This window comes from Onychostoma macrolepis, chromosome 10, assembly GCF_012432095.1.
Source record: "Onychostoma macrolepis isolate SWU-2019 chromosome 10, ASM1243209v1, whole genome shotgun sequence".
NCBI classification, from domain to species: domain Eukaryota; kingdom Metazoa; phylum Chordata; class Actinopteri; order Cypriniformes; family Cyprinidae; genus Onychostoma; species Onychostoma macrolepis.
This window is the reverse complement of record NC_081164.1, coordinates 17858182-17882681: the sequence shown is the minus strand read 5'-3', so window position 1 is coordinate 17882681 and position 24500 is coordinate 17858182. Positions and strand designations below refer to the sequence as shown.

Here is a 24500-nt window from a genome sequence, read left to right as displayed (position 1 = left end):
ACTGCAGTATTTTTTAAACATGTTGATACAAACATATTTTGAGGCCAGACAGTGTTTGTGCATATTCTTTAATTGTCAAACATTGCATGACTTAAATCACAATTTTGCACAAAACATCTGACATCACAATGACACTTCTCTTCCCAAGCAGTATTGATGCATTAAGTTTTAAAATTAAACAAATGCAAGCTTCTCTTTTTAAAACCACAATGCTGGGCAATGCAGTGGCAGCTTTGGCTCACTAGGGAGATGAATTGAAGAGTCAATTCTAATATCATGAGTAGAAATCAGTGGAATAGGCGCACCAGTCAAGAAAAGCGTAAGAAAAGAACTTACTTTTCTTTATATAAATGCACCTTCTAAAATGTTAGGGAAAATACATATTTAATATATTCCTGTGACCATTAGACACTTAACCAGTTACTAAAACTTTAAAAATTGACTAACAGGATGTAACACTTCACCCAAAGATGGGAGTCATGTTGATTGCATAATTACTCATTCACTGCTACTTAACATTACTGTGAAATAATGCATAAAAATAGTGGCAGAATATCTTGAAACAACAAGAAATAAAAAAAAGGAACAAACATCACATGATCAAAAAAGCATGACTGACCTAAAATGTTAATTTCCTGTAACACATTGTAGGATGTTTTGATGCACAATATCACAAAAACAAAATCTAAAGTTTTACAGTACGTCACAAAGTGATACTTGCAGTCTTTTCACATAGAGATAAAACAATAAAAAGAGTATGACAACATTTACATATGAATAGTTTTTATAAGGCCTCGTTCAGAAAAATAAGAATTTTGCATCCTTGACCTACATTTGCGTATACATGATCATCCAATGCCGTTTAGGGTTCAAATGCAGTCAGATCAGTTTCCTGATGCAGTAGGTTGAATATCCTAAACTCATCTGAAGGAAGAATGTTAAACCATGCTTTTGTGTGATGTTGGAGTGCAGTATCTTTCATCAAATCTCTATTATATAACCAATCAGTCCAGGCAAATTCTCAAATGTTTTAGCTCTAGCTTTTGGAGAAATGATGGCTTGAGGTAAAGTGGCAAACATTGGTTTATCAATTAGCTTAGCTCCAAACGTCCTGCGAGTAACGGCCCTTGGTCATCAGCTTCTTGAAATAGTCCACAGCTTGAGTGTGCGTCAGGCCGCCCACCTCCTCTGCAATCGCATAGAAGGCCGTGTGCACGTCACGAGCCATGTTACGTGCATCTCTGCAAGGACACATATTCTCATTACATACGCAAGCAAATATGCTGCTGGAAAGAGATGCTGTGGTCTTTAAAAGATACAATATGATACTGATGAATGGTAGTATTGACCACTTTATGCTAGAAAAATCATATAATTATATGGAAGCACTATAATTATTTCAGGCTGTTTAATGTTCCACTGAAATCCTGCCAGTTAACTACTATTGTGGATTGCGTTCATAAGAATGCAAGTCATCTGTGGTAGAAGCAACTTCTGGTTCTTACCCACAAACGTAGATATGGGCATTATTTGAATGAATGAGCTTCCACAACTGCTCCTTGTTGTTCTTCAGAAGATGTTGCACATAGATCTGTAAAAACAGCACAGTCCACAGAATTACTCTTCAGTTCCAAACTAAAAATGGAAATCTTTAATATTGTGAAAAATCTTTTTCTGGTAACGCTGAAAACTATGGTGATGAAGACCAAAGATGCAGTGCATCTTTAAATTTGGATATATATCGGTTTCATGCAATTTTTGAAAGGAAAAAACGCTACATTTATTTATAGTAAAAACAGTAATATTGTGAAATATTATTACAATTAAAAATAACAGTTTTCTATAAGTAATTTGTTCCTGTGATGCAAAGTTGAATTTTCATCAGCCATTACTCATCTTCAGTGTCACATGACCCTTCAGAAATCATTAATATTATTGTAAAATAAATTTATTTTTCAATTTTTTTTGATGAATATAGTTCAAAAGAACAGCATTTATTTGAAATAGAAATGTTTGGGAATATCATAAATGTCTTGTTCAATTTAATGCATCCTAGCTAAATAAAATGTTTATATAAAAGAATATGCAACTAATATTGGAAATTTTAAAATGTATATTTCCTATTTTTAATTCGTATTAGTTTTGCCGTCATCTGCCACACACTTCAAGTTAACTTTTTAAAACACTAATAATATAACACTGTTAATCATAACATTTAGCAAATCTCAAAATGAATATCCATTATACAATACAAACAAATAATTTATAGATGTTTTTTAGCCAATATAGTATATCATTAATCATTTTGTTACTGGTCAGAATCTGAATTTCAGTGCATCCCTATGTCACTAACTCACCTTCTGCTCCTGGTCTCTGGAAAAGGCAACGTTAAGCTGTGTCAGCACACCTGCCCTCTCAAACTCCTCTAGTTCCTGCTGATACAGGAAGTCCTCGTTCTTATGGCGACAACCAAAGTAAAGTATCGTCTCACCAACTTCCTTCCCTGCAACAGAGAGCAAAAACTGAGTGAGATGCCTATGCTATATTATTATACGCAAGTTGTGTCAAAGCGAGTTCAAGCTTCACCTTGTTCCTTCTGCCATGCTCTCTCCTGGATGAAGCCCATGAAGGGGGCGATGCCAGTACCAGGCCCAATCATGATTATAGGGTTACTGGGTTTGAATGGCAGCCGGAATTGGGATCTCCTAACATACATGGGAACGATGTGCTTATGGCCGTTATCGGTCACTTCTTTGTTCTTAAGCCAGTTGGTGGCCACACCCTTGAAGACTCTTTCTGTCCTGGTGGTGTACTCTATCACCACAGCACAGATGTGGATAGAGGTTGGATGGACCTGAAATGAGGGTGAACAAAGTTTGTGTTTTGAATTGAATTGAATTTCTTTATTGTTATTGTATGCATACAACTTTCATTGTATCCACCAACAAAATTTCACATGCAAAATCCACACTAAATGCAATTAAAACTAATAAAAATAAATAAAGTAACAGTCTTATGTATAATTAGACATAACACATTTAATATACAATACTATAAAAACAATGCCCCCTAATCTTATTGATTAAAAAGTTTGTGTCAACATCAAGGTTTTTAATTTACTGTATAATATCATAAACTGCAGGTTTTACCTTGCTGGAGGAGGCAATGGAGTAGTATCGAGCCTGAAGTCGAGGAAGGAGCTCACACAGGTGGTCTATAGGAGGATTCAGGGAAGGTAGATCCTCTAGAATACCTAGTATGTTCCTCTCAGAATCCAAAACCCAACTCTGATACAAAGCCTTTAAAGGACCAACCAGACGGTGAATAAAAATGTTCAAGTTTTACTATAGACTACTATTACATTAGTATGGAAGCCCGTTTCTGTCACTGAAAAAAATACAAATAAAATTTGCAACTTTTAATGTCACAATTCTGACTTGTGAGTTTACATCTCTCAATTCTGACTTTCTTAGAATTGCACGATTCTGACTTTTTTTTTTTTTTCATAGAACAGTGAGATATAAACTCTCAATTTCGAGTTATAAAGTCATAATTGTGAGATATAAATTCAGTCAGAATTATGATTTTTTTTTTTTCAGAATTGCATGATATACTCACAATTGAGAGTTATAAAGTCAGAATTGCAAGAAATAAACTTGCAATTGATTATTTTTTCGCAACTGCAAGTTTATCTTACATTTCTGACTTTTTGCTCACAATTCTGACTTTTTTTCTCAAAATTAAGATATAAACTTGCAATTGCATATTCTAAAATCAGAACTGAGAGACATAAATTTGCTAAGATAAAGTCTATATCTTGCCACTCTGATTATTTCGGAGAATTGTAACTATTTCAAAATTGCGAGTTTTTTTCTTGCAATTGCGAGTTTATATCACGCAATACTGTCTTTACAACTTGCAACTGTGAGTATATATATCTCGCAATTCTGAGAAAAAAGTCAGATTCGTGAGATAAAATGTCACAATTACCTTTTTTTTTATTCAGTAGCAGAAACGCGATTTCATACGTCAGTGATTATGACGTGATCCTAACCTTTCCTTCAGGTGAAGCAGACGCCATCTTGCGCATGTTCTCTTGTTCTTGCGGATCAGAGGCATACTGCGCTAGCTCATACAGCACGTTTTTGCGAGGCGTGTTGTTGATGTCAAGGTAATGAGTCAGTGCCGTGCGGTATGTGGTTGGACAGGGGAACGGGTGCTTTTTATTGGATTCCTCTACAGAATTGAAACATTATTAGCAATCATAGCATGTTACAATATACATAAAACATATTCTAACTTTTTAATTATATAATATGAATTTCAGATATTAGTACATACCATCCAGATTTTTGAGAGAGATTACAGTATCAAGATCTACTCCAAGTCTCTCTCCTATTCTGTTGACCACCGCAGCATCATTTGTGGGGTAAACAGCAACATGATCTCCAGAATCATATCTGCCAAGTTTGGTATTCAACTGATTAATATGTGGACATTAAAAAAAACTTTGGACAATGCATGAATATATACTCAATAGTGGAGATATTATGCACAGTATGCATGCAAACTTCTTTTATATGTTATACGAATAGCAGTATTGCTATTTGTAGTAGTGATATTTCAAACCATTTTACTTGTACAATACTGTAATATTAAGTATAATAGTTTAAAAATATAATCACCTCAGATAGTTGAATCAACATCACATCATCATATGATGATCATTTGTAAGTCGCTTTGGATAAATGCGTCTGCTAAATGACTAAATGTAAATATGAATACAATTATAAGAGATTGAATGTTATTAAAACCCTCCAGAACATGGGTTATATTACACCCTTAAAAAGGCACAAAGAAAAAAAGAAATTATATTTAAAAGTATAAAATAATTTTTCTATAATAAAATAAATAAATTGTATATCTATTATTTATGTAATATAATATAAAACTAAAAAGCAAATAATAAAAACAGGCTTAATTTTCTTCCTTCAAATGAATTTTTTCCCCCCTTTCTTTTTTAGGGTGAAACGTGACCTGGAAATGTTTTTATGAGATTCACCCATAAAGTCAATTATTGTGCATACCTGATTTTAGAGTCTGTGATTTCTAACTCGATGTGCATCAGGTGCCGATTTCCTCCTTTGTTCAGTTTACGATTAACAGTCACAGTTGCAAGGAAAGGATTCTTTGACTCATACGGCCTACACAAATCAAATGGATAACAATGTAATCAGATGAAATGCTTTAGTATAACATTTCAGTATATCATTTAAAACATGAGACTAGCTTATCCTAAAAAAAAAGTTATTCACAAAACTTTACACAAACTGAAGGTCATTTTACAGATTTCTAAACAATAGAAGCATAAAATGTAGTCTCAGATCAAGATTTGATCTTTTAAAATGCCAATTGGTGTCATACAATCATCACTTGAACTCACGGTTTCTGTGTCTGAAAGCTTTTGAGCCGCCCCATCTCTCCGGTGTACACTTGATTCATATTGATGTCATTATGAACCACCAGTTCAAACTGCCGAATGCTGAAAGAACACAAAAAGGATGGGAGATCTCATCCAAGCCTGTATTTAAAGCATTCAAAACACCTATGATGTTTAATAAGATGCAAAAACCTATTCAAAGCAGGACAGGGGAGGTTTTTGTTATGGAAGAACATAATAAATGGATTTGCTTCCTCTAATATGGAGATGAGACACTGCATGTGTTGTGTTGCCACAAAATACCCATCAAATAAACATCGTGTTTGAACTAGATAATCTCACACAGCTGGTCTGCTCTTTTAAATTCTACTATTTGATGCCTACCAATACAAGACTGTATAAATTGTGATTCAATTACAAGACAAGCACATGGAGAATAAAAAAAGAAAAGAAAAATAATACCTGCTGTCTTCTCCCGTGGCCTCCACGCCAAAGAACTCACATACCGCAGGCCAGAACTGTTCCTTCCAAGAGATAAAATCCTCCTCCAAACTACAAATGATTTCAGATTAAATCATTAGGACAGGCAATGAAAATGAATTAAAACAGGCCAAAATGTACATTTATCCATTTTGTGCGTTTCAATCTTTAATCACTCACTTGCTGTCGTCATCCCCGAGGCCCAGGTCAAAGACCCTATTTCCCCCAAGTTCAGCAAGCCTCTTGTCTGTATACTTGCCTGTGGCGTTGAAGTGCTCATATGTTTTATTTCCTAAACCAAACACCTATGAAAAAAAAAAAAGTAAGTCATTCAAACTCTGCATGGAGTATAAAAGACAGAATGGAGACACTTTCAATCAACACATACAATACTTTAAAGGCTTAAACATTTTAAAAAACATTTAAATTGTCTTGTTTTTTTTTTTAAATGCGAGTTCAATCTACTACATGTTTTTCCTTAAACATTCAAAACTTCCTCTCCAGTTTAAAAAGATCAAACTGAGATATGAGTCGCCAAATGGAAATGGAAACTAAACCTAAATTATGGCTTCTGGTGAACGTGACTATATAACACAATATACATTTATGATTAAAACTGACTTCAATGCAACGGACTAAATTGCAACAAAATTATGATTTTTGTCTGCAAGATCTTCTTTGCTCCTTTTAACCTCCTTCGCCTATCTAGCCTGTCCCACAATCATATAACACTGTAGACGCACTGCAGTGATGTTTCCAACCACATGTTTTATCACGCTGCCCCACCACAACCACATATAAGAATCTGAGAACTCCAGACTGAAACCACAAGGCTTTCATCCAGAATACAGGTCCAACTTGAGCGGCGTCTGGACACCCATGACTCCAGAATCAAAGAAACAGAAGATCCAGTGATCCGGTTCCATCTGAAAGAGTCCCGCTAAGAGAGAGGTTCCGCTCGGATGGAGCTCAAGCTTTGTTTGGCAAGGCCAGATGTTTCCATTTGGTGAGAGAGAACTGATGAGGATTCCATGGGCCCCTTAACTATGGGACAGCCTCGGGCTCAGGCTTGTTAAGAACTTCACTGACTGCCCAGGAAATAGGTACCACTCCATAAAAAGGCCAGGAATTTTGGAGGGTGAGCATAGATGGTAGGTTGTCCCATGCAATCTCCTGATCTCCGTTCACTTACCACAGAACTGAATCACAAAACAAATTAGCTTGTTGCTGATGTTGGAGTATTACTCACGGCAAAATTGACCCCCTCTAGATCATCATCAGTCCCTTGCATCCAATCGTAGAACTCCTGAGCGTTGTCTGTGGGGTCTCCTTCTCCATAGGTTGCCATGCAGAACACAGCCATGGAATTAGGAATCTCTTTCAGTCTAGACAGCTCGGACTGCGAATGGGAGATTATAATGACAAAAGTCAAAAGAGTTGAAAAGTACTCAGTTCTGATATTGACTGATTGATTTTTAATAGTGCGCATTAAACAGGAAGAAATAATGATGAAAGTACCAGGTCATACTCCTCTGGGTCAGCGGCCATGCCTTTCATGCCGTAGCGTTGGGCATCTTTCGCCAGCCTGTTAGCAAATTCCTCAGCAGTCCCTGTTTGGGATCCATAAAACACCACAATGTTTCGGTTCTAGAATGGGAAGATACAGAAATCAAACATAATGGAACTTTTTTTTTTTTCACTGTTCAAGGTGGCGGAATTTTTGCCAATTATTTCAACTTTTTAGAACTTTACTAATTACTATGGTAATGTTCCTGAAAATCTCACCGTTTTCTTCATTTTCTCAACAAAGCTGGTCTCACGTATTTGTGGTGTTCTATGAAGAGAAAAAAAGAAAATGAGAAAAAAAGAAAAAAAAAACACACATGTGAAAAGGCTGAAACGCATGCCAGACCAATTCTTTTGGTAATGAATAGGGGATTGAGCCATTCATTTCTCAGCCTTTTCCACACAGGAGAACTTCCTGAAGTTCACACCCCTCTGAGAGCACCACGGCATTAGAACACGTCTGCTTTCAGTCATTGTTCAACTAATAAAAACCACAAACTTTCATGTTAATTCAGCAACGAAGAACAGAAGGTCCACAGAGCTCAAAAACCTTACTTGTACGTAGTAAGTTTGATACAATAATCTTATGGTTTCTACTCCTATTAAAATGCTCTTTATTTGTAAAATGTGAACAAAAAAATAAATAATAAAAAAATAAGTTTTCCAAAATTTCTAAATAAAGAAACTTTCTACAAATAAATCTACAAACAAAATCTAAATAAATAATTTCTACAAATAAATCAAACTAAAAGTTATACATAAGCACAATTTATTTTTATCTATCAATCAATCAATCTATGTTTTTAAGAATATTGTTCAATAGTTTGGAGTCAGACAGAAATTAATACATTTATTCAGCAAAAACTTTACATTTATCAAATGAAACAGTAAAGACAAGGAGATTGTTGTTTTTTCCCACCTTCTATTCTATTAAAAAAAATTTATCATGGTTTCTATAAAATATTAAGCAGCACAACTGCTGTTTTTAACATTAATAAAAATAAAAAATGCTTCTTCAGCAGTAAATCAGCATATTAGAATGATTTCTGAAACATCACGTGACACTGAAGACTTAAGTGATGATGCTGAAAATTCAGCTTTGCCATCACAGGTATAAACTAAATTTAAAATATTTAAAAAAATAGAAAACAGTCATTTTGTTTTGTAATATTTCACAATATTATTTGTCAAATTAATGCAGGCCTGGTGAGTAAAAGAGAGTTCTATCAAAAACACTTTAAAATATCCTCCAGACACCAAACTTTTGAACAATAGTGTAGATTCATTTATGCATGCCCAAACTTTTTTACTTTGTAGAGTTCAGGGTTAGGGTATATAATGTATAATCAAACTATCAAATTACTAAACACAACCATCATTGCTCTGGCAAGACATCACAGTGCAAAACAATGGATTCCTCCCTTACATACTTGTTTATAACTCCAAATGAAAGAAACAAATTTGCCGCTTCTCAGAGAATTCTTGCAGCATTCCACAAAATAGTCATACCTTTGTGCAAATAAAAATTAGAAACCTCAATTTGCTTTTGCACACCACTCACACAACACTGTTAAAAGACTCTAAGCAATCTCTTCGAGCAAAAGTAATTCCAAAAAAAAAAAAAAAGTCATAAATAGCACCTGAAATATCGATCACAACAGAAGAAACATTGCATAAACATCCATCTGTCCCAGACTAACCTCTCTGCAGCGGCCAGTCTGTCCTGAGGCAAAGAGAACATGCATCCCATGACTGGGGAAAAGACCCTGTCCTTAAGGGTTCGGCATACAGAGCACTTTCGTCTCTAAGAGGTTCGGATCAAGCCCTCAGACAGCCTGAGAAAGTCCTTTGGCTTGCGTAAAAGTTCATTAGGAGGCTCTGTAGAAAACACATCGCTCTTCAGTGCAGGAAAAGGGGGTGTGAGGCAGACGAGGGTCTGAGACAGGCTCTCTGTCTCGCTCTCTCTCTCCTGCCATCTGGCCAGAGCACAGCGGTTGCAAAGCAACAGGAATATACAACATTTCCCATGGATCTCTGCAGCACAACGCTGTTACTAAACCCCCAACCCATCTTAAATGCACACACACACACACACACACACACACACATATAGACATGCATAAAAACTTGAATGCTCCTGCCAACGCAAACACAAGGAGACCATTCCCTCCCTTTCCCAGGCTAATAAAATACAAAAGATCACTAAACAAAAGGCAATCTAGGTTTCTGGATTTAATTCGGTTTTTAAACACACGCCACATAAGAAATGCATTTGATTAAAACAACTAAAGAAGAAAGACTAGTGGAGTTTGGCAGGATGGCTTGGACTGGCTGCGATCCTTCAATGTGAGTAATATGAATCAGGAAGTGGAGAGAATTGGAAGAGGTTATCCTTTCCTGCTTGCTGAACATGTCTTCCTGATAATAGAGTTCCCTACTTACACATCATTTCCTCCTGTATTCTTTTCTGTTCTTTATGTGTAGCTATTTTAGAAAACGCAATCAATAAATAGTGAAAAGTGATTTATGTTGGAAGGAAAAGCTGTGCACACTATTGTCCAAAATGTACTTTGTTTTTATGTTTCTGAAAGTCTGTTATGTTCACCAAGCCTGCATTGATTTGAACAAAAATACAGTAAAATATTATTACAATTTAAAATAAGTGTTTTCTCTTTCATTCTATTTTAAAATGTATTCCTGTGATGCAAAGCTGAAAGCTCCAGTTTTGAGTGTCACATGCCGTGACTTCTGAAATCAATAGAAGATGCTGATTTGGTACTCAACATTTCTTATTATTCTCAATGTTTTTGTGCTTAATATTTTAGTGGAAACCATGATACATTTATTTCATGATACTTTGATGAATAAAAAGTTCAAAAGAACAATTTTTCTACTTCAAATAAATGCTATGTATAATTATATGTGACCCTGGACCACAAAACCAGTCATAAGTAGCACAGGTATATTTGTAGCAATAGCCACAAAAACATTGTATGGGTCAAAATTATAGATTTTTCTTTTATGCCAAAAATCATTAGGATATTAAGTAAAGATAATGTTCCATTAAGATATTTTGTAAATTTCCTACTGTAAATATATATAAAAAAATAATTTTTGATTAGTAATATGCATTGCTAAGAACTTCATTTGGACAACTTTAAAGGCGATTTTCTCAATATTTATAAAAAAATAAAAAAAAAAAATTCACCCTCAGATTGCAGATTTTCAAATAGTTGTATCTCGCGCCAAATATTGTCCTATCATCCATCAAACCATACATCAATGGAAAGCTTCTTTATGATGATGTATAAATCCAATTCAATTTCAAAATTGACCTTTATGACTGGTTTTGTGGTCCAGGGTCACATATATATTTTTATTGTCACTTTTTATTTATTTAATGCATTCTTGCTTAATAAAAGTATTAATTTCTTTTTTAAAAAATTGTTTTTTGAACGGTACCTTGATGCTAAAGTCATCAGGCCTTTCATTGTTTTCAAGGGTGAATAGGTCACAAGTTTAACACACAGCACTAAATCTGACTAGCAAGGATTATGAGGAACATTCAGGAAGAATAACATCCTGTGACTCCATCTGAACAAACAATGCTCATTTTCAAGCTCATATGTGACCCTGGACCACAAAACCAGTCATAAGGGTAAATTTTTTTTAAAATTGAGATTTATACATAAATAAGCTAAATAAAAAATAAGCTTTCCATTGATGTATTGATGAGGATAGGACAATGGACGAGATACAACTATTTGAAAATCTGGAATCTGAGGGTGCAAAAAAAAAACATCAAAATATCGAGAAAATCACCTATAAGGTTGTCCAAATTAAGTCCTTAGCAACTCATATTACTAATCAAAAATTAAGTTTTGATTCATTTACGGAAGGAAATTTACAAAATATCTTCATGCAATATACCCGTGCTACTCATGACTGGTTTTGTGGTCCAGGGTCACATATAATACTTCTATTTATTACACAGCTCAGTTTAATATTTGATATCACCAGATATCACTAGTCACGGACACGTCTGTTGAGCATTGTGAAAACCAAACAGGAAATTCACTTTTTTTCATACATGGCATGTATGAAAATTCATGAACAAAGAAGTAGCTGTTGGCATTCACAATGACACATAACCACTTTGTATATGAACTGCGTCTCAGCTGCTACAGACCATAACGCTGAGACAGAATGTAACAGACGCACATTCTCTCGATCCCATGATGTCAACACTTTGCAATGTTGGAACCCCTGACCAACCGAACCACAAAGTGCTTTAGGAACGAGCCATGGTGCAGAAACGATGCTTTGTTCAAACAAGGCCAAAGGTCTATGGGGAGAAAAACTATAAACAGGCCATCCAACAAAAATATTATTGCAAATTTGAGCCCCATAACACAGTTTTTACCATGAACTCTAATGCATAAGCTCTTTATCATTTGCATTTACACTTTTATAGGGTGGAACAGATTTGTGTTTTACAAAACTCTTGTAAAGCTCTGATCAACATTTCAGTCGCGCAGAAACATTTGTGTGGGTGTAATATTTCCCTCTTGAGGACAAATGAAGGGGGAAGGGAGTTCAAATCAGGCACTTACACTGCAGTGAATGGCTTGATCTCTGGAACAGGCTCTGTTTTTTTTCGGAAGAAGAACCAGTAGATAAGCAGTCCTGCGATTAGAGAGAAGAGGAAGATGTCCAGAGAGCTGAGGAGAGCCTCCGGAGTCTGCTCCTCATCGGAGAGCAGCTGGGATTCACCGTCCTCCATTTTCACAGAATTCAGAAAGCGGATATGTCTGGAAAAACAGGTTGTTTTCATCACTTAGGATTAGTCTACAATTGATTGAAGTGACTCTGAAATACGCATACATACATACATAAATTAGTATGTCACTCTTTATATATAGTACATATATAATTTGTATTTTTATAATTTATTAATCATATATAAAATGTAAAAAAAAAAAAAAATTAAACAAGTATAGATAGACAGTATAGATGGATAGTTTTAAAAAAAAAAGTTTACATTTTTACTTGCATAGTTTGTGCCCATGTAGTTAACATAATATATATCTTAAGTCTAAGTACACTGACAACAGAATTTGTGACTTTTTGTCATGTTGTGCCCTCTCTTGAAGACTCAATGTAATTACATAATGATGACCAATTACAAAACACCCTTTCCTTTGAAGGACTTTCGTCAATTTCTAATTAATTGTATTTTTTCACCACCTTGGTTCCTTACATAGAAACTTTTATTGCTCGATAACAGCCATGACGTGTTACAAAATAGCCCTCGTGTCTTAAAATGCAGAAGTACTGTAATACCGACATGTTTTTGGACATTTAACACGTCTTTGTTTAAATATTTTGACGCCCGTTGTACATGAATATGTTAATCATTCAGTATCAAGTAGCAAAGTCACATTGTGTACCATCTGATACTATCACTGTATTATGCTACCATCGCCACAATACTTTTTGTAAGGGCAGACATCCCCTTATACACACAAAATATTCACTTTTTGTTTATGACTTAACAAAAGGATTGACAATAAACTAATAGGAATGGATATTAATATAATTCAACAGTTACACAACAGAACACACATTAAAAACACATACCTCCGGTTAGCTGGAGCGAGGAGCACAGCACGAGCTTACGTCACATTGAAACGCCGGGTTGCCAGCGCACATTCAAATATCCCTCGCGTATTGTATGGTATAAATTAGCAGTTTAATTTAGATCGGATTCTACTTTTTTGCTTTGTTGTAATGTTTAGAATGCGTTAACGTGTTCTTCAAAAAATATTTGGTCACACTTTATATTAGGTGGCTTTAACTACTATGTACTTAGATCAAAAAATAAGTACAATGTACTTATTGTGTTCATACTGTATTGCAAAACACTTTTGCTGCTATTGAGGTGGGATATCCCTGCTGAAAAAAAAAAAAAACAATAGAACCCTTCCCAAAACACAATAGAAAATGTAATGGTTTTAATGGTTATAATGAGAATTGTATTGGTTTTAATGGGACCTGTAATGGTATCTACTGGTATGTGATGGATTCTATTGGTGGGATGTTAAATCCTATTTGAAAAATGCCCAAAACACACTACAAAAAGGAATTTTGTAATGTTTTTACTGGAAAAAGCTAATAGTTTATAATGGTATTTTAATGGAAACCATTGGAATTTCTGTGATGGTTTCTATTGGGCTTTTATTGTTTTTTTGTTTGTTTTTTTAGCAGTGATGGGTAAGGTTAGGGACAGGTTTGGTGGTATGGATAGGTGTAAGGATGGGTCAACAGAAATTAATTACAGATGTAATTACATATAGGTATTTTTAAAAAATATAAGTACAATGTAAAAACATGTATGTACACAATAAGTGCATTGTACCAAATGATTCATTAATGATTCATGTACTTACTATGTAAGTACATAGTAGTTAAGGCCACCTAATATTCTGACGTATTTGTTCATTCAATTATTAATGCTATGGGAGTCTAGTTCAAATAAGACAATAAGAGAATTAAAAAACTGTTATTCTCAATAAGGTGAATTCTTTACTGGACATTTTGGTTTAAAATACAAGTTGATGACATGTCTTTTACAGTAGTGAAAACTTTGGACCTAACGTTCTGCTGAGCTGAAGGCACTTAAGGGATATTTCCATTTCCCATTTCTGTTTGACAGGGCTTCCTCAATCAATTCTTGAAAACCTTGAAAAATTTGTTCAGATTTTCCTAGCATTTGACTTGACCGCACATGCTTCTCACTCACATGAAGGTGTCATAGTCCTATGATGGTAAAGTCATGTGTTGACATTGTGGATGAATGCCACTGATAGCAAATGATTTCCATAACTGTCTTCTAGCTTCTGTCTTTGAGATCATTAACTTGCCCATTCGAATCAACTTTAAACACAGGCCAGAGGTGTTTTTTTTTTAAAGTAAACATTAACACACTGTTATCATATTCTTATGTCATGACTTTCTTTGACATGGTGTGCAAAACACCATGACACTTAGTGCTTTAATAAAATAAAAGCAAACTATTAAATTTTTTAGGTTTAGAGGAAAGACATTTCATCCCTTATGCTTTGTGACACATTTACAAAAATCATAACTTAGCCAGGTTGAACCACAAACAGAAAAAAACACTTGTTGACAACATATAAGCAACAAAATATTAACACAATGATATTTAAAAAAACATTTATATAAAACATAAATTGCTTTAATAAAGAGTTCAGCAGTGCCTTTGTGCCCGTGATTTATAAAGCTTTGGCTTTGTCCTGATCCATGTATTTGTGGTAAACAACACCAAGAGTGGTGAAGAAATTTCCCATGAACAAAACGAGGAAAGTAGAGCCGCACATGAGAACCTAAGAAAAAGAAAATATTTTAATTACAAACTATTTCAACATAATCACAAAAATATATACGAATACTTCTGGATTGAAGCAAAATACACATCTTCAGTAGTTAAATATAATGTATGTATGCATATTTATTTTACTGTTTTATTAAGCTAATACATGTTGGCACATGATGTAAACATTTCAAATTATTTTGAAAACTGACCTGCCACTCTTTCCATTCTGGAAGCTGGGCCATTTGGAAGAGTGTAATTCCATTATAAAGCTGGAAAAACTGTATATACACAATAAGACGGTTAGAACCACAGCATAATAACAATAGAATTACATCAGAACTTTTCTGAATACCCATGTCAACATTTCATGTCAGTATTAAGTAAACTCTTCTTTTGTCTGGTACTGTAATTCAAGCACAGGTAAACTATAATAACATTACAGCTTTAAATTGATATATTGCCCTCTGTGCCACAGAAAAGGTCTTTACAACTATGATTACATTGCCACAAAACAGGAAGTGAGCTGTTTGCCCATGCAAGATGATTGCATTTATTGCAAAATAACCCAAGATTAACCAACACATTATCAAACTTACATGGCCCAAGAAAAGGAAAGGCAGTAGAAAGGTCAGACCCCTCCACATCCAGGACTGAAACCCCTCTGATCATAAAGCACATGTAAAAACACGTGTTAGCTGATAATTCTGCAATAGGATAAGGAAAAACAATCAAAAAAACAACACACTACCCACCAACTGTGAGGTCCATGTTATGTCTTTCTCCAAGCGCTCTGAGTCTATATAAGCAGCCACTCTGGTAATAGTACTGGAGAAACTGAACAAAATCTGGAGGGAGAATAAAACAAGAAAAATAAATGAATAAATAAAACAATGAATACATCATTATTACATTGAAAGTGTTACTAATGCTGTAAGGCAGACGGTCTTACTTATATACATGGAGTAGGACAGGAACTGATTTCTGAACATCTGGTAGAGTTCACCATCTGGCCTGTGAGACACACATGAACAGCTGACGGTACATTAGATATTCTCACATACTATCTCAGTCTTTTTCACACTTATTCTGTTCTACTGTTCCTCAAAAATGACTATAAATTGTGCTATCCTACTCAAAAAAAATTTAATTTTATGCATTTAATAAAAATAGATTAATCTGATTAATCTAATACATATTAACATACTCTATATTAAAGTACCAAAGATGCACTGATGTCAGTGTCAAAGAGTTATTAAGTTTGTCATACCAGGTCAGCATTACTCCAGAGAGAAATGTTGAGACATAGTGTTGAAACACCCACCAGCCTTTGATCCTGAAACACAAGCCAAGTATTAAAACTTTACAGTATAGCCCGTAGTACTTATTTAATACAAGTCAAGAATACTACATACACTGTAAAAAATAAAGGTTCAAAAAGGAGGTTTTCGCAATGATGCCATAGAACCATTCTGTGTTCCCAAAAAATCCTTCCAGTGAATAGTTCTTGTAAAAGAACATTTAAAAAAAGAAATGTATGCGAGGATTGTGGAAAGATTCCATGGATCTTTAAGGTTCTTCATGGAACCATTTTTTGCCAACAAAAAATCTTTCTTTAGTCTCACTTTATTCTTACATTTATTAAATAAAATTAAAATAACCTTTATTTTTAAGTGTATAATCATATGATTGTTCATACTTGGAGCCATTATTAATGAGGATGCTCTCTCTTATTGTCAATGTACAATAATACCACACCAACAGGAAGTTGAAAAGTGCATCTAGAACCCTGTCAAAACACAAGGGGAGAAAGACAAAAAATAAGTTTGATTGATTATTTCACATGCATTAGTGAAACATGCAGCATTACATATAATCAATGATTAAAAGGCTGTTTCTACAAGACATTTAAACATTACACTTTTACACTCTCAAAAAATTGTCATATTTGGTTGCAATAAGCATGTACCTGTAGGTGACCAAAAACCGACAGGTGAATGAGAACAACAAGAGCAGCACAGTCAAGTATAGTTTGAACTTCTCATACTCATCTTTATAGGCAAACCTGTACAATTGAGAAACAGGCAAAAGTCAGACAAATCACATGACTCATGACTCATTAACATGACTACAATTCATGACACCACAATGTTTAAAGATGATGATCATAAGTTAAGGCATTTTCAAAACATTTTTATCAAATAGGACTGTTCTGTAGAACTTACTTGGATTGTTTGTTAAGGAGTGTAACGTTAACATTTCCGAGAACAAGATTGAGGTATAACCTGGAACAAAAACAGGGTAATGTATTTCATGTTAGCATCAGGTGCTTGCCGAATCATAATATGTGTTTGAACAAGGTCAACTGTAAATCCACACACCACTATTAATTATTACTGACACACCTTTAGTCTACAGAATCTTAAGGTCAACACTGAATTAGAAACAGGCAAATACAGAGCTGTATTACTTGCTTTGAATAGTAAATGCTGATAATGTGTATTTTAAAAGTGGGTGTGACAGAGGTGACATTAGCTAGCTCTCATTTGCATTACTCATTTTTCTTTGGCAGGAAGGCCTCCATCTCAAAGAAGACATTTGATCTTTCCTTTATAGAATCTTGGATCTCCTCTATTTTATTTACATCTTCTGGATCCACTACCGCTCTGCATCTATGAAAGAAAAAAAAATTATTAATATAAAAGATACAGATCAATAACATTTGTTTGTAACAAAAGCATAAATAACTCATGACTTACTCCTGCAGGGATTCATTGAGATCCTTTATCTTTTTCCTCTGCCTTGCAATAGAAAAAGAACAGCTATCCTGCAGTTTTGAAACCTCCTCCAGCTTTTGCTTGTAAAGTCGATGTGTCTCCTGTGCAACAAATATAGACATTACAAACTTGTATATACCAATCTCATGATGAACAGTCATTTTGATATTTTTGGTGTATTTAAAGGTTTTTTATTACTATTTATTTCACCATCTGTGTGGACTAACCAACATTTTTAGACTCTCATAATTGATATATATATGTGTGTGTGTGTGTGTGCGTGTGTGTTTCTCATAAATATTTGAAACCATTATTAATCCAAGGCTGATATTTCTATTAACTTGTGTTAAAACATCTTCTTTTTAGGATATTGTACGTTATTATTTGTCATTGACCCATACAAATGCAATCCAAAATACTATATATATTACAATTACCCGTTATATTTGTGGGAACTGCTGTTTATTAATAACTAGCTAAAAATATGTGTTTTTTTATATATTGTGTTATACTGTGAGAGTTGGTAAGGATTAAATTGCTAAGCAGCTAGTGCTCAAAGCTGAAGCTTATCGATACAATTAACTCTTCATAGCGATATTTCGATACATTTGTAAATAAAAACAATTATAATGTACATAAAAACATTTTTTAAGATAGAAGAGTAAGATCTCATAGTTCAGAGCTGTCGTGCTATGGGATTAGCAGAGGAGAAAGAAAGACTCCTCACCTGAACTTGTTGATAGTCTTTTTCCAGATCCTCCCATTCTTGTAAACATTCGTTTAAACCAGTCGGGTTAAATAACATTTCCAGAGAGTGTATGTGATGAAAGGTAATGTTCCCAGATAAGTGTGAAGAGAATAGCGGTCTGTTCCACCGTTGTCGGAGCGCCTCGATGTCTTTGACAGACGTCTGTCATCTGAATGCATCTTCACAACAAGCGTAGCCAATCAGAGACTGACCCAGCGGCATAATGAAACGCCCCTCCCTGCAATCTGACCAATGAGCGCTTTCAAAACAAGACTCATACGTCATAGACGCTGTAGCCTACTGACTGACTTCCCACAGACGCCCATAAAGAGGCAGAGGGAAAATACCAACTGTGAATAACTAGAGTTCAGGGTCAGTGTTGAAAATGTAGACAGAACCTCTTATTATGTCATAGGAATGATGATTCGGCAGCAAATTTTAAAAAGGTTTATTCAATTTACAACACATTATATGCGTGTGTGTGTGTGTGTGTGTTAAAGCAACATACAGTAAAGTGGATGAAAATCTTAAAACTATTTTGTACATTCTAATATTGCCTATAGAGTGTTTACGGGAAGTAGTTTATTGTTTTTTAAATATTATTTTAATTGATACATTAACATTAAATAAAAATCTATGAGTCTGTATCATCAGTGACTGTAGAAAGTCATTGAATATGAATGTGCACATGATGTTTCTGTTAAATGTTGTTATTGTCAGTAGTTGGGTTCTGATATATCTGTCACTCTCTTCCCAAGAGTCTGAAGTTCCCAGTCAGAAAGTTGCTGTACAAATCCTCGATTTGGCCTCATGTTGGCTTTGCACTGCTGAATATGATTCCATGCCTCCTAGAATATTTAGAAATGATAGGTGAGAAATATTAAAAAAGCATCTGTCAGTAACATCAATGCAAAAAGTAAAAACATTACCTTTAGTGTGTATTTGAGGTGATATATGAGATATGCCATTGTTACAGCACAGCATCGGCTTACTCCAAGAGTAGAGAATATCAAAACAGAAGAAGAGTTATTGAGATGTGAACCTGAAATGTTTAAAACACCCACAATCATAACTCAACATCAGATTTTTATTTATTTATTTATTTTTAGATGTTTGAGTTATTGTTCATCCACTGGATGAAAAAAATCTCCCAGTACTTACCAATAAAAACACACATTTTCTCGAATGAAGTGATCAAATCTGCCTCTGCAGAATCTGCAGTCCGGATGTGTAAGACAGTGCAGTTTGCCTTTTTAAACCTAGTTTGCAAAGTTCAGTTCATAGATTAATTTGGGTTTTCAGGCCATACTTAGACTGGACTTTTGTATTTTTTTTTTTTTTAATGCAATGATTACATATATGAATATATATGAAATGGTGGGTTGGCTCACACAAGACTGCATTCATCAGAGACATTGACAAGTGCATCCAGCTTCAGATCTTTAAGGATTTGAAGGTTTGTGGCCTGCCTGTAATCACCCATAAAAAGCTTGCCTGGCAAGATTTCCACCGGATAGGGATTCAAGCTCTCCAGTTCCTATGAACATAAGTATTTATGATCATTTAACATGTTTACAAACAGAAAAAAAAACACTTAATTTATTATCTAATAAGAATAATACCCTTATATTGTAAAGAATCTTTTGTGTTCTTAGGAAAGGGTAAAGTGCAGAAAACCTCTCATAGCCCCCAATAAGAATCTGAACAGGAAATTGGCTTGATTTTTCTATGCTGTCTGCACAGTCTATAGCTGCACCTATAAGAAAAACATACATATATATTGTGTACTAACAGTTTTAGCAGAGTTCATAACATGTTAGAAAAGGTAGTGTCTTACCTGAATCTGACAGTGAATGTGTACTACTGTCATAAACAATTATGTATCTCATACTTTCAACCTCAACATCCAAGGGCATAATAAACTTCCCATCAGAATCCTTTGAAAAGCAAGCAATAAAATTACCAGTGGTGCTTTGATATTCTACAGTATAGCAAAACAGGAGGGGAAAAAAAAAACATAAAATGAAACATACCCATTTAGCATTTCTGGCAGTAATGATGTGGCTGAAGTTATATGATTCTGCTGCACGGGCATCTGAAGAAATAAGACTATTATTATCATTATTATACTTTCTCTTTCATTTGCTGATGTTTGAATTAGTATGTTCAATGTACAGTCAGTATTTCAATATATAAGGAATAACTTAATTCTTACCAATCAAACAAAGATAGTTGCTGTCTGCTAGCCTTGGTAGATGAGTGTATTGATTTAGGATGTTGTACAGTTTTGTTGCCTCACAGAGGACTTTTCCAGCCATTAGTAACAGCTTGAGCACAGAAAATGCTGCTATATGTCTAAACAAAAAATATACAGGCCTACATTTGACTAAAAATGACTAATTGTAATTACTAAATATCACTGCTCGAAATGTTTATTAAACCTAACTAGACAAATTTACTGTTCTTGCCTACGATCAAACGGCATGCTCTATGTTTACACTCCTGCTATGGTAACAGACAAACCGCCGCAGTGATTGGTTGAAAGCGTTCCGCAAACCCTTTCCGTTTTCCTTAACCAATCAGAAGTTAAAACCCGCCCCATCGCACTTCAGCTGCAATCCTATTGGAGGGTCAACAATAAGGAACTATTTTCAAAATCAGACATACAGCGTTCAGCAACTCCGGATATGCTTGGATTCGGGGTATGTTGTTATTATTAACTACTTAAATAGGTAACTCATGAATCATTAAACGATGTGTAATTCCTTTCCAGGGCCTCGGCAGTGCCTTTCATCGGCGGAGGAAGAGAAATGGTAGCAGTCGACGCTGGGCCATAAAGACCAAGAAGCCAACTGGGTCTCCTGCCATATCAACGGCCCCTGTGTGAGCAACTGAATTATTTATGCTGCATCTACAAAAACAACGCCTGTATATACAGTGCTTTCATATACACTTACAGCATAGTTTAGGATTGTTGTACCACATATCATGTGCATGCCATGTATATTCTTATGTGTTAAGATCAAATATGCTAGATAGATATTTACATATATTCCACAAGACAAAATAATAACTTTATTTGCTGTATTTTTGAGACTTAAAGGGATAGTTGACTCAAAATGGCAATTCTTTCATCATATACTCACCTCCATGTTGTTCCAAATCTGTATGACTTTCTTCTGTAAAACAGAAAAGAAGATATTTGAAGAATAATGTTGGTGAACAGACAGTTTTGGTGCCCATTGACATCCATTTATTGACACTCATTGTATTATTAAAACTGAGGCATTTCTCAAAGTATGGGTAAACTATCCCTTTAAGACTGTTATATCTATATATTCTTACTTTACTTTCTGGTAATGCTTCCACCCAGTCCAGACAGCAAGTCAAAGGTGGACACTATGGAGGAGACAAGTATTCAAGCCACTAAACCGCTGTCTTCACCACTAAGTATTGGAGCTCTGTTTTCTGCAGTTGGAAGTGTTATGCAAAAATGCAGAAAGACAATTAATCAAGTAAGTTTTTCTTTTTTCATTTATTAGAGTTCAAAAGAGCTTTTCAGTGTCTGACCTGCTTATTTTTTAGATCTGTTCTGGACTTCTGAATGCCGTCTTTTTCTGGAGAGGCTATTCAGAAAGAGTGGAGTCCCTTCACCAAAAAGTAGAGGAGCTGCAAAGGGAAATAGCACTATTGCATTCCACTTTGAAGGTTGGAACTTTTCAGCTGTACTGAAAAGGATTTTCTTTAATTATTTTCAAAATTCCAGTGCTTGTAATGTGTATAAAATATTACCTGATAGCTGTATCGAGAAGCCAAGACTGTAGGCGGTCAATGTGAAATGCCTGATGGTGTTCAGCTCTCTCCACCTCCGCCACCACCACCACCACCACCTCCTCCCCCGCCGCCTCCTCTTCCTCCTCCTCAAATTCTGTTGACACTTGCTGCTCCGAAGGTGGCCTCACTTCCCCCAAAATCTGCACGAACTAGCTCTCTGAAGGTAATAGTTTATTTCTCAATTCACTTCACTTTGCTTGTTGAGAAAACAAGTTATGGAGGTTTGCACTATTTTAGGTTTTGCTCTAATTTTCCTCCTGTCCCCTAACAGGAGAAGCAAAATGGCCCTGCTGCTGTGACTCTTCAAGATCTTCAGACAGTACGATTAAAGAAAGTGACTTTAGGCCAAAAAACTCTGGTGAGTGAAAGATTGTGTACTCAATTTTCCATTGAATTTTGCATTGAGTCGATATTTATTATGGCACATTCGTTCACAGGTGTCTCCAGAGAGAAGAAGATCACCACTGGTCACACTCGCAGACTTGCAGAAAGTCCGTTTACGACGCTCTAATTCTGACCTCCCCTTGAAGTCTAGATCAAGCCTTGGCAGGTAAAATTCAGCATAAATAAATGTATGCAATTCATTCGTTTTATGCTTTACATCATTTGTGCTCTTCTCTGTAGGACTGTCTGTAGGACACCAACCAAAAATCCCATGAATCTTCGGGTACAGCTTCGAAAAGTCAACTTAACGAGGCAAGATCACTTTTACTTTGTGTTGTTGAAATATAAAGCCAAGACATGCCTAAAACCGCAGACATCACATCTAGCTAAATACTATTCGTTTGTTATATTCTTAGGAGTCCTGGTGGCACACCGCTATGTAACAAAGAGAATGATGTGATGGATTCAAGCCTGGATCCAAGCATGACCAGAGGGTTAGGAAACCAATACCTGGTATGTAAACAGCTTTATCCCAAAAAGAATCACAGAATTTATTGTTTTAAGGTTCTCTTTGAGACTGCTAGTTTCATTTTATCAAAAGGTAATTATATTGAACAATATAAAATTATAAATCATGAATTTATGAGCTGAAAATGATTTATTTAATTCTTTTTTTTTTGTTCTTTACAGAGTACTTTAACAAAAGGACTATCACCACTCAAGGCTGTCTAAACAAAGAAATTGATTGTTTTATTTTTATTGCATGGCCAGTCTTGTTATTGTTTTTTTTTTGGCTTGTTTTTACGTGTGTACTGTGACTGTGCTAATAGCTTTGGTTCTCATACTGTCATGTAACTATTTTAGTGACAGGACAGTATTTGATGTTACTTGCTGCTATGTTATTTTATATTCATGTTGCATGTGAAATGTGCTTCTTGCTGCTTTTATATCAGAACCCCCTTTTCAAAACATGCTCACAAGCAAATGCACACTGTATGAAAATTAAATGCACATCAGCTTGAGCATGTTTTTAGATATGGTTAATTGTATAATTAGTAAAACTATATAATTGAACATGCGGTTCAGTGTCACTGTTACTGAATATGACTGTGGAATGTGCAAACTAACTCGGCTTTAAAATGTAGTACTGTATTGAAGTCTGTACAGGTGTGAGACAAGTCAGTTATTGATCTGTAAATTCAATATGCTATTGATATCTTATGTGTGTGGCAAAACGTGAAGTGCAGCTTAATATAACCAGCCCTGTTATTGTGAGACTCAGGATGTTTTATTTCTTTGTTTTACTGTATGTTTACTGGTGGGCTTGAGGTCAATTACGTTACAATGTCTTAATGTTTTATTTCAAGGGTCTTTTGCAATATTTCTCAAAGGCCACTTTTATTTGTTTGCAAATAAATTATTGCAATTAATAAAAAACGTTTAATAAATATTGTACCTACAGAAAATGTGTGTTTTTTGATTTACAGTGCAAGTGAGTGCATTTAAATAAAGAAAAAAGTAAAGATTGAATTTCTAGCTTATAAAAAGTACATTGTTATTTTAGTATTTTTGTACTGGTTAAAATTAGTTTGTTTTAATAATTTGATATGCTTTTGTAATTTTTATTTGTGTTTTTAGTATTTCTATTTAGGTTTATTTTTTTTTAGTTTTAATACTTAAACTTATTGCAATTAGCTGAAAAGGCAACATTCATCAAAATTTTGAATTGGCTTGTATTTGTATATTTTCAGTTTTCCTCTGAATTTTAGCTGTAGTAATTGTATGTACTTTTGTTTGTGCGTTTTCATATTTCTATTCAGTTTTAAGTTACGTCTTAGCACTTTTAATATTTTAACTAAATCTTTTTTTAAATTAGCT

General features: G+C 34.7%; 4 protein-coding genes across 8 annotated transcripts; 1 reads left to right on the top strand and 3 right to left on the bottom strand.

The window, feature by feature from the left end:
• Window positions 1-52: 52 nt before the first annotated feature.
• pora (P450 (cytochrome) oxidoreductase a) lies at window positions 53-13190 on the bottom strand. Of its 3 annotated transcripts, XM_058788885.1 has the most exons (16): window positions 13127-13190; window positions 12100-12297; window positions 7706-7754; window positions 7439-7567; window positions 7170-7319; window positions 6101-6225; window positions 5903-5992; window positions 5444-5542; window positions 5088-5204; window positions 4342-4460; window positions 4055-4236; window positions 3150-3299; window positions 2587-2854; window positions 2358-2503; window positions 1506-1591; window positions 53-1241 (listed from the first exon to the last, which is right to left on the bottom strand). In XM_058788885.1, exons 2-16 carry the CDS (start codon window positions 12267-12269, stop codon window positions 1097-1099), a joined length of 2025 nt encoding a protein of 674 aa, XP_058644868.1. In that variant the 5' UTR covers window positions 12270-12297; window positions 13127-13190; the 3' UTR covers window positions 53-1096. The 3 variants fall into 3 exon arrangements, with proteins under 3 accessions (XP_058644868.1, XP_058644869.1, XP_058644870.1); XM_058788886.1 differs by lacking the exons at window positions 12100-12297; window positions 13127-13190 and adding an exon at window positions 9187-10809; XM_058788887.1 differs by lacking the exons at window positions 12100-12297; window positions 13127-13190 and having other exon boundaries at window positions 7439-7530; window positions 7706-7745.
• Window positions 13191-13337: 147 nt separating this feature from the next.
• tmem120aa (transmembrane protein 120Aa) lies at window positions 13338-18592 on the bottom strand. Of its 2 annotated transcripts, none has more exons than XM_058788889.1 (12): window positions 18384-18592; window positions 17639-17757; window positions 17435-17551; window positions 17105-17164; window positions 16849-16944; window positions 16579-16668; window positions 16150-16215; window positions 15832-15914; window positions 15635-15727; window positions 15479-15543; window positions 15092-15160; window positions 13338-14892 (listed from the first exon to the last, which is right to left on the bottom strand). In XM_058788889.1, the coding sequence occupies exons 1-12, from the start codon at window positions 18459-18461 to the stop codon at window positions 14782-14784; spliced, it is 1047 nt and encodes a 348-aa protein (XP_058644872.1). In that variant the 5' UTR covers window positions 18462-18592; the 3' UTR covers window positions 13338-14781. The 2 variants fall into 2 exon arrangements, with proteins under 2 accessions (XP_058644872.1, XP_058644873.1); XM_058788890.1 differs by having other exon boundaries at window positions 15832-15893.
• A 239-nt stretch (window positions 18593-18831) lies between these two features.
• Window positions 18832-20753, bottom strand: styxl1 (serine/threonine/tyrosine interacting-like 1). Of its 2 annotated transcripts, none has more exons than XM_058788884.1 (8): window positions 20620-20753; window positions 20438-20499; window positions 20242-20341; window positions 20027-20160; window positions 19796-19941; window positions 19566-19663; window positions 19334-19395; window positions 18832-19252 (listed from the first exon to the last, which is right to left on the bottom strand). In XM_058788884.1, the coding sequence occupies exons 1-8, from the start codon at window positions 20720-20722 to the stop codon at window positions 19121-19123; spliced, it is 837 nt and encodes a 278-aa protein (XP_058644867.1). In that variant the 5' UTR covers window positions 20723-20753; the 3' UTR covers window positions 18832-19120. The 2 variants fall into 2 exon arrangements, with proteins under 2 accessions (XP_058644867.1, XP_058644866.1); XM_058788883.1 differs by having other exon boundaries at window positions 18833-19252; window positions 19334-19446.
• Window positions 20754-20955: 202 nt separating this feature from the next.
• prr11 (proline rich 11) lies at window positions 20956-24101 on the top strand. Its single transcript, XM_058788882.1, has 10 exons — window positions 20956-21106; window positions 21178-21287; window positions 21778-21919; window positions 21990-22112; window positions 22204-22401; window positions 22510-22596; window positions 22676-22788; window positions 22863-22934; window positions 23039-23135; window positions 23313-24101. The coding sequence occupies exons 1-10, from the start codon at window positions 21092-21094 to the stop codon at window positions 23352-23354; spliced, it is 999 nt and encodes a 332-aa protein (XP_058644865.1). The 5' UTR covers window positions 20956-21091; the 3' UTR covers window positions 23355-24101.
• Window positions 24102-24500: the final 399 nt, after the last annotated feature.

Coding starts and splice junctions, on each gene's coding strand:
- pora (XM_058788885.1), bottom strand. CDS start 12,269: ATGGAGGACGGTGAATCCCAGCTGCTCTCCGATGAGGAGCAGACTCCG. Junction 7,755..12,099: donor ATCAAGCCATTCACTGCAGT/GTAAGTGCCTGA, acceptor TTCTCTTCATAG/AACACCACAAATACGTGAGA. Junction 2,855..3,149: donor CCATTGCCTCCTCCAGCAAG/GTAAAACCTGCA, acceptor CCCTCATTTCAG/GTCCATCCAACCTCTATCCA.
- tmem120aa (XM_058788889.1), bottom strand. CDS start 18,461: ATGTTATTTAACCCGACTGGTTTAAACGAATGTTTACAAGAATGGGAG. Junction 16,669..16,848: donor CGGTTTTTGGTCACCTACAG/GTACATGCTTAT, acceptor GTGTTTTGACAG/GGTTCTAGATGCACTTTTCA. Junction 15,544..15,634: donor TAACATGGACCTCACAGTTG/GTGGGTAGTGTG, acceptor CTTTATGATCAG/AGGGGTTTCAGTCCTGGATG.
- styxl1 (XM_058788883.1), bottom strand. CDS start 20,722: ATGGCTGGAAAAGTCCTCTGTGAGGCAACAAAACTGTACAACATCCTA. Junction 20,500..20,619: donor CAACTATCTTTGTTTGATTG/GTAAGAATTAAG, acceptor TTATTTCTTCAG/ATGCCCGTGCAGCAGAATCA. Junction 20,161..20,241: donor ACATTCACTGTCAGATTCAG/GTAAGACACTAC, acceptor TTTTTCTTATAG/GTGCAGCTATAGACTGTGCA.
- prr11 (XM_058788882.1), top strand. Junction 22,402..22,509: donor CACGAACTAGCTCTCTGAAG/GTAATAGTTTAT, acceptor GTCCCCTAACAG/GAGAAGCAAAATGGCCCTGC. Junction 23,136..23,312: donor GGTTAGGAAACCAATACCTG/GTATGTAAACAG, acceptor TGTTCTTTACAG/AGTACTTTAACAAAAGGACT.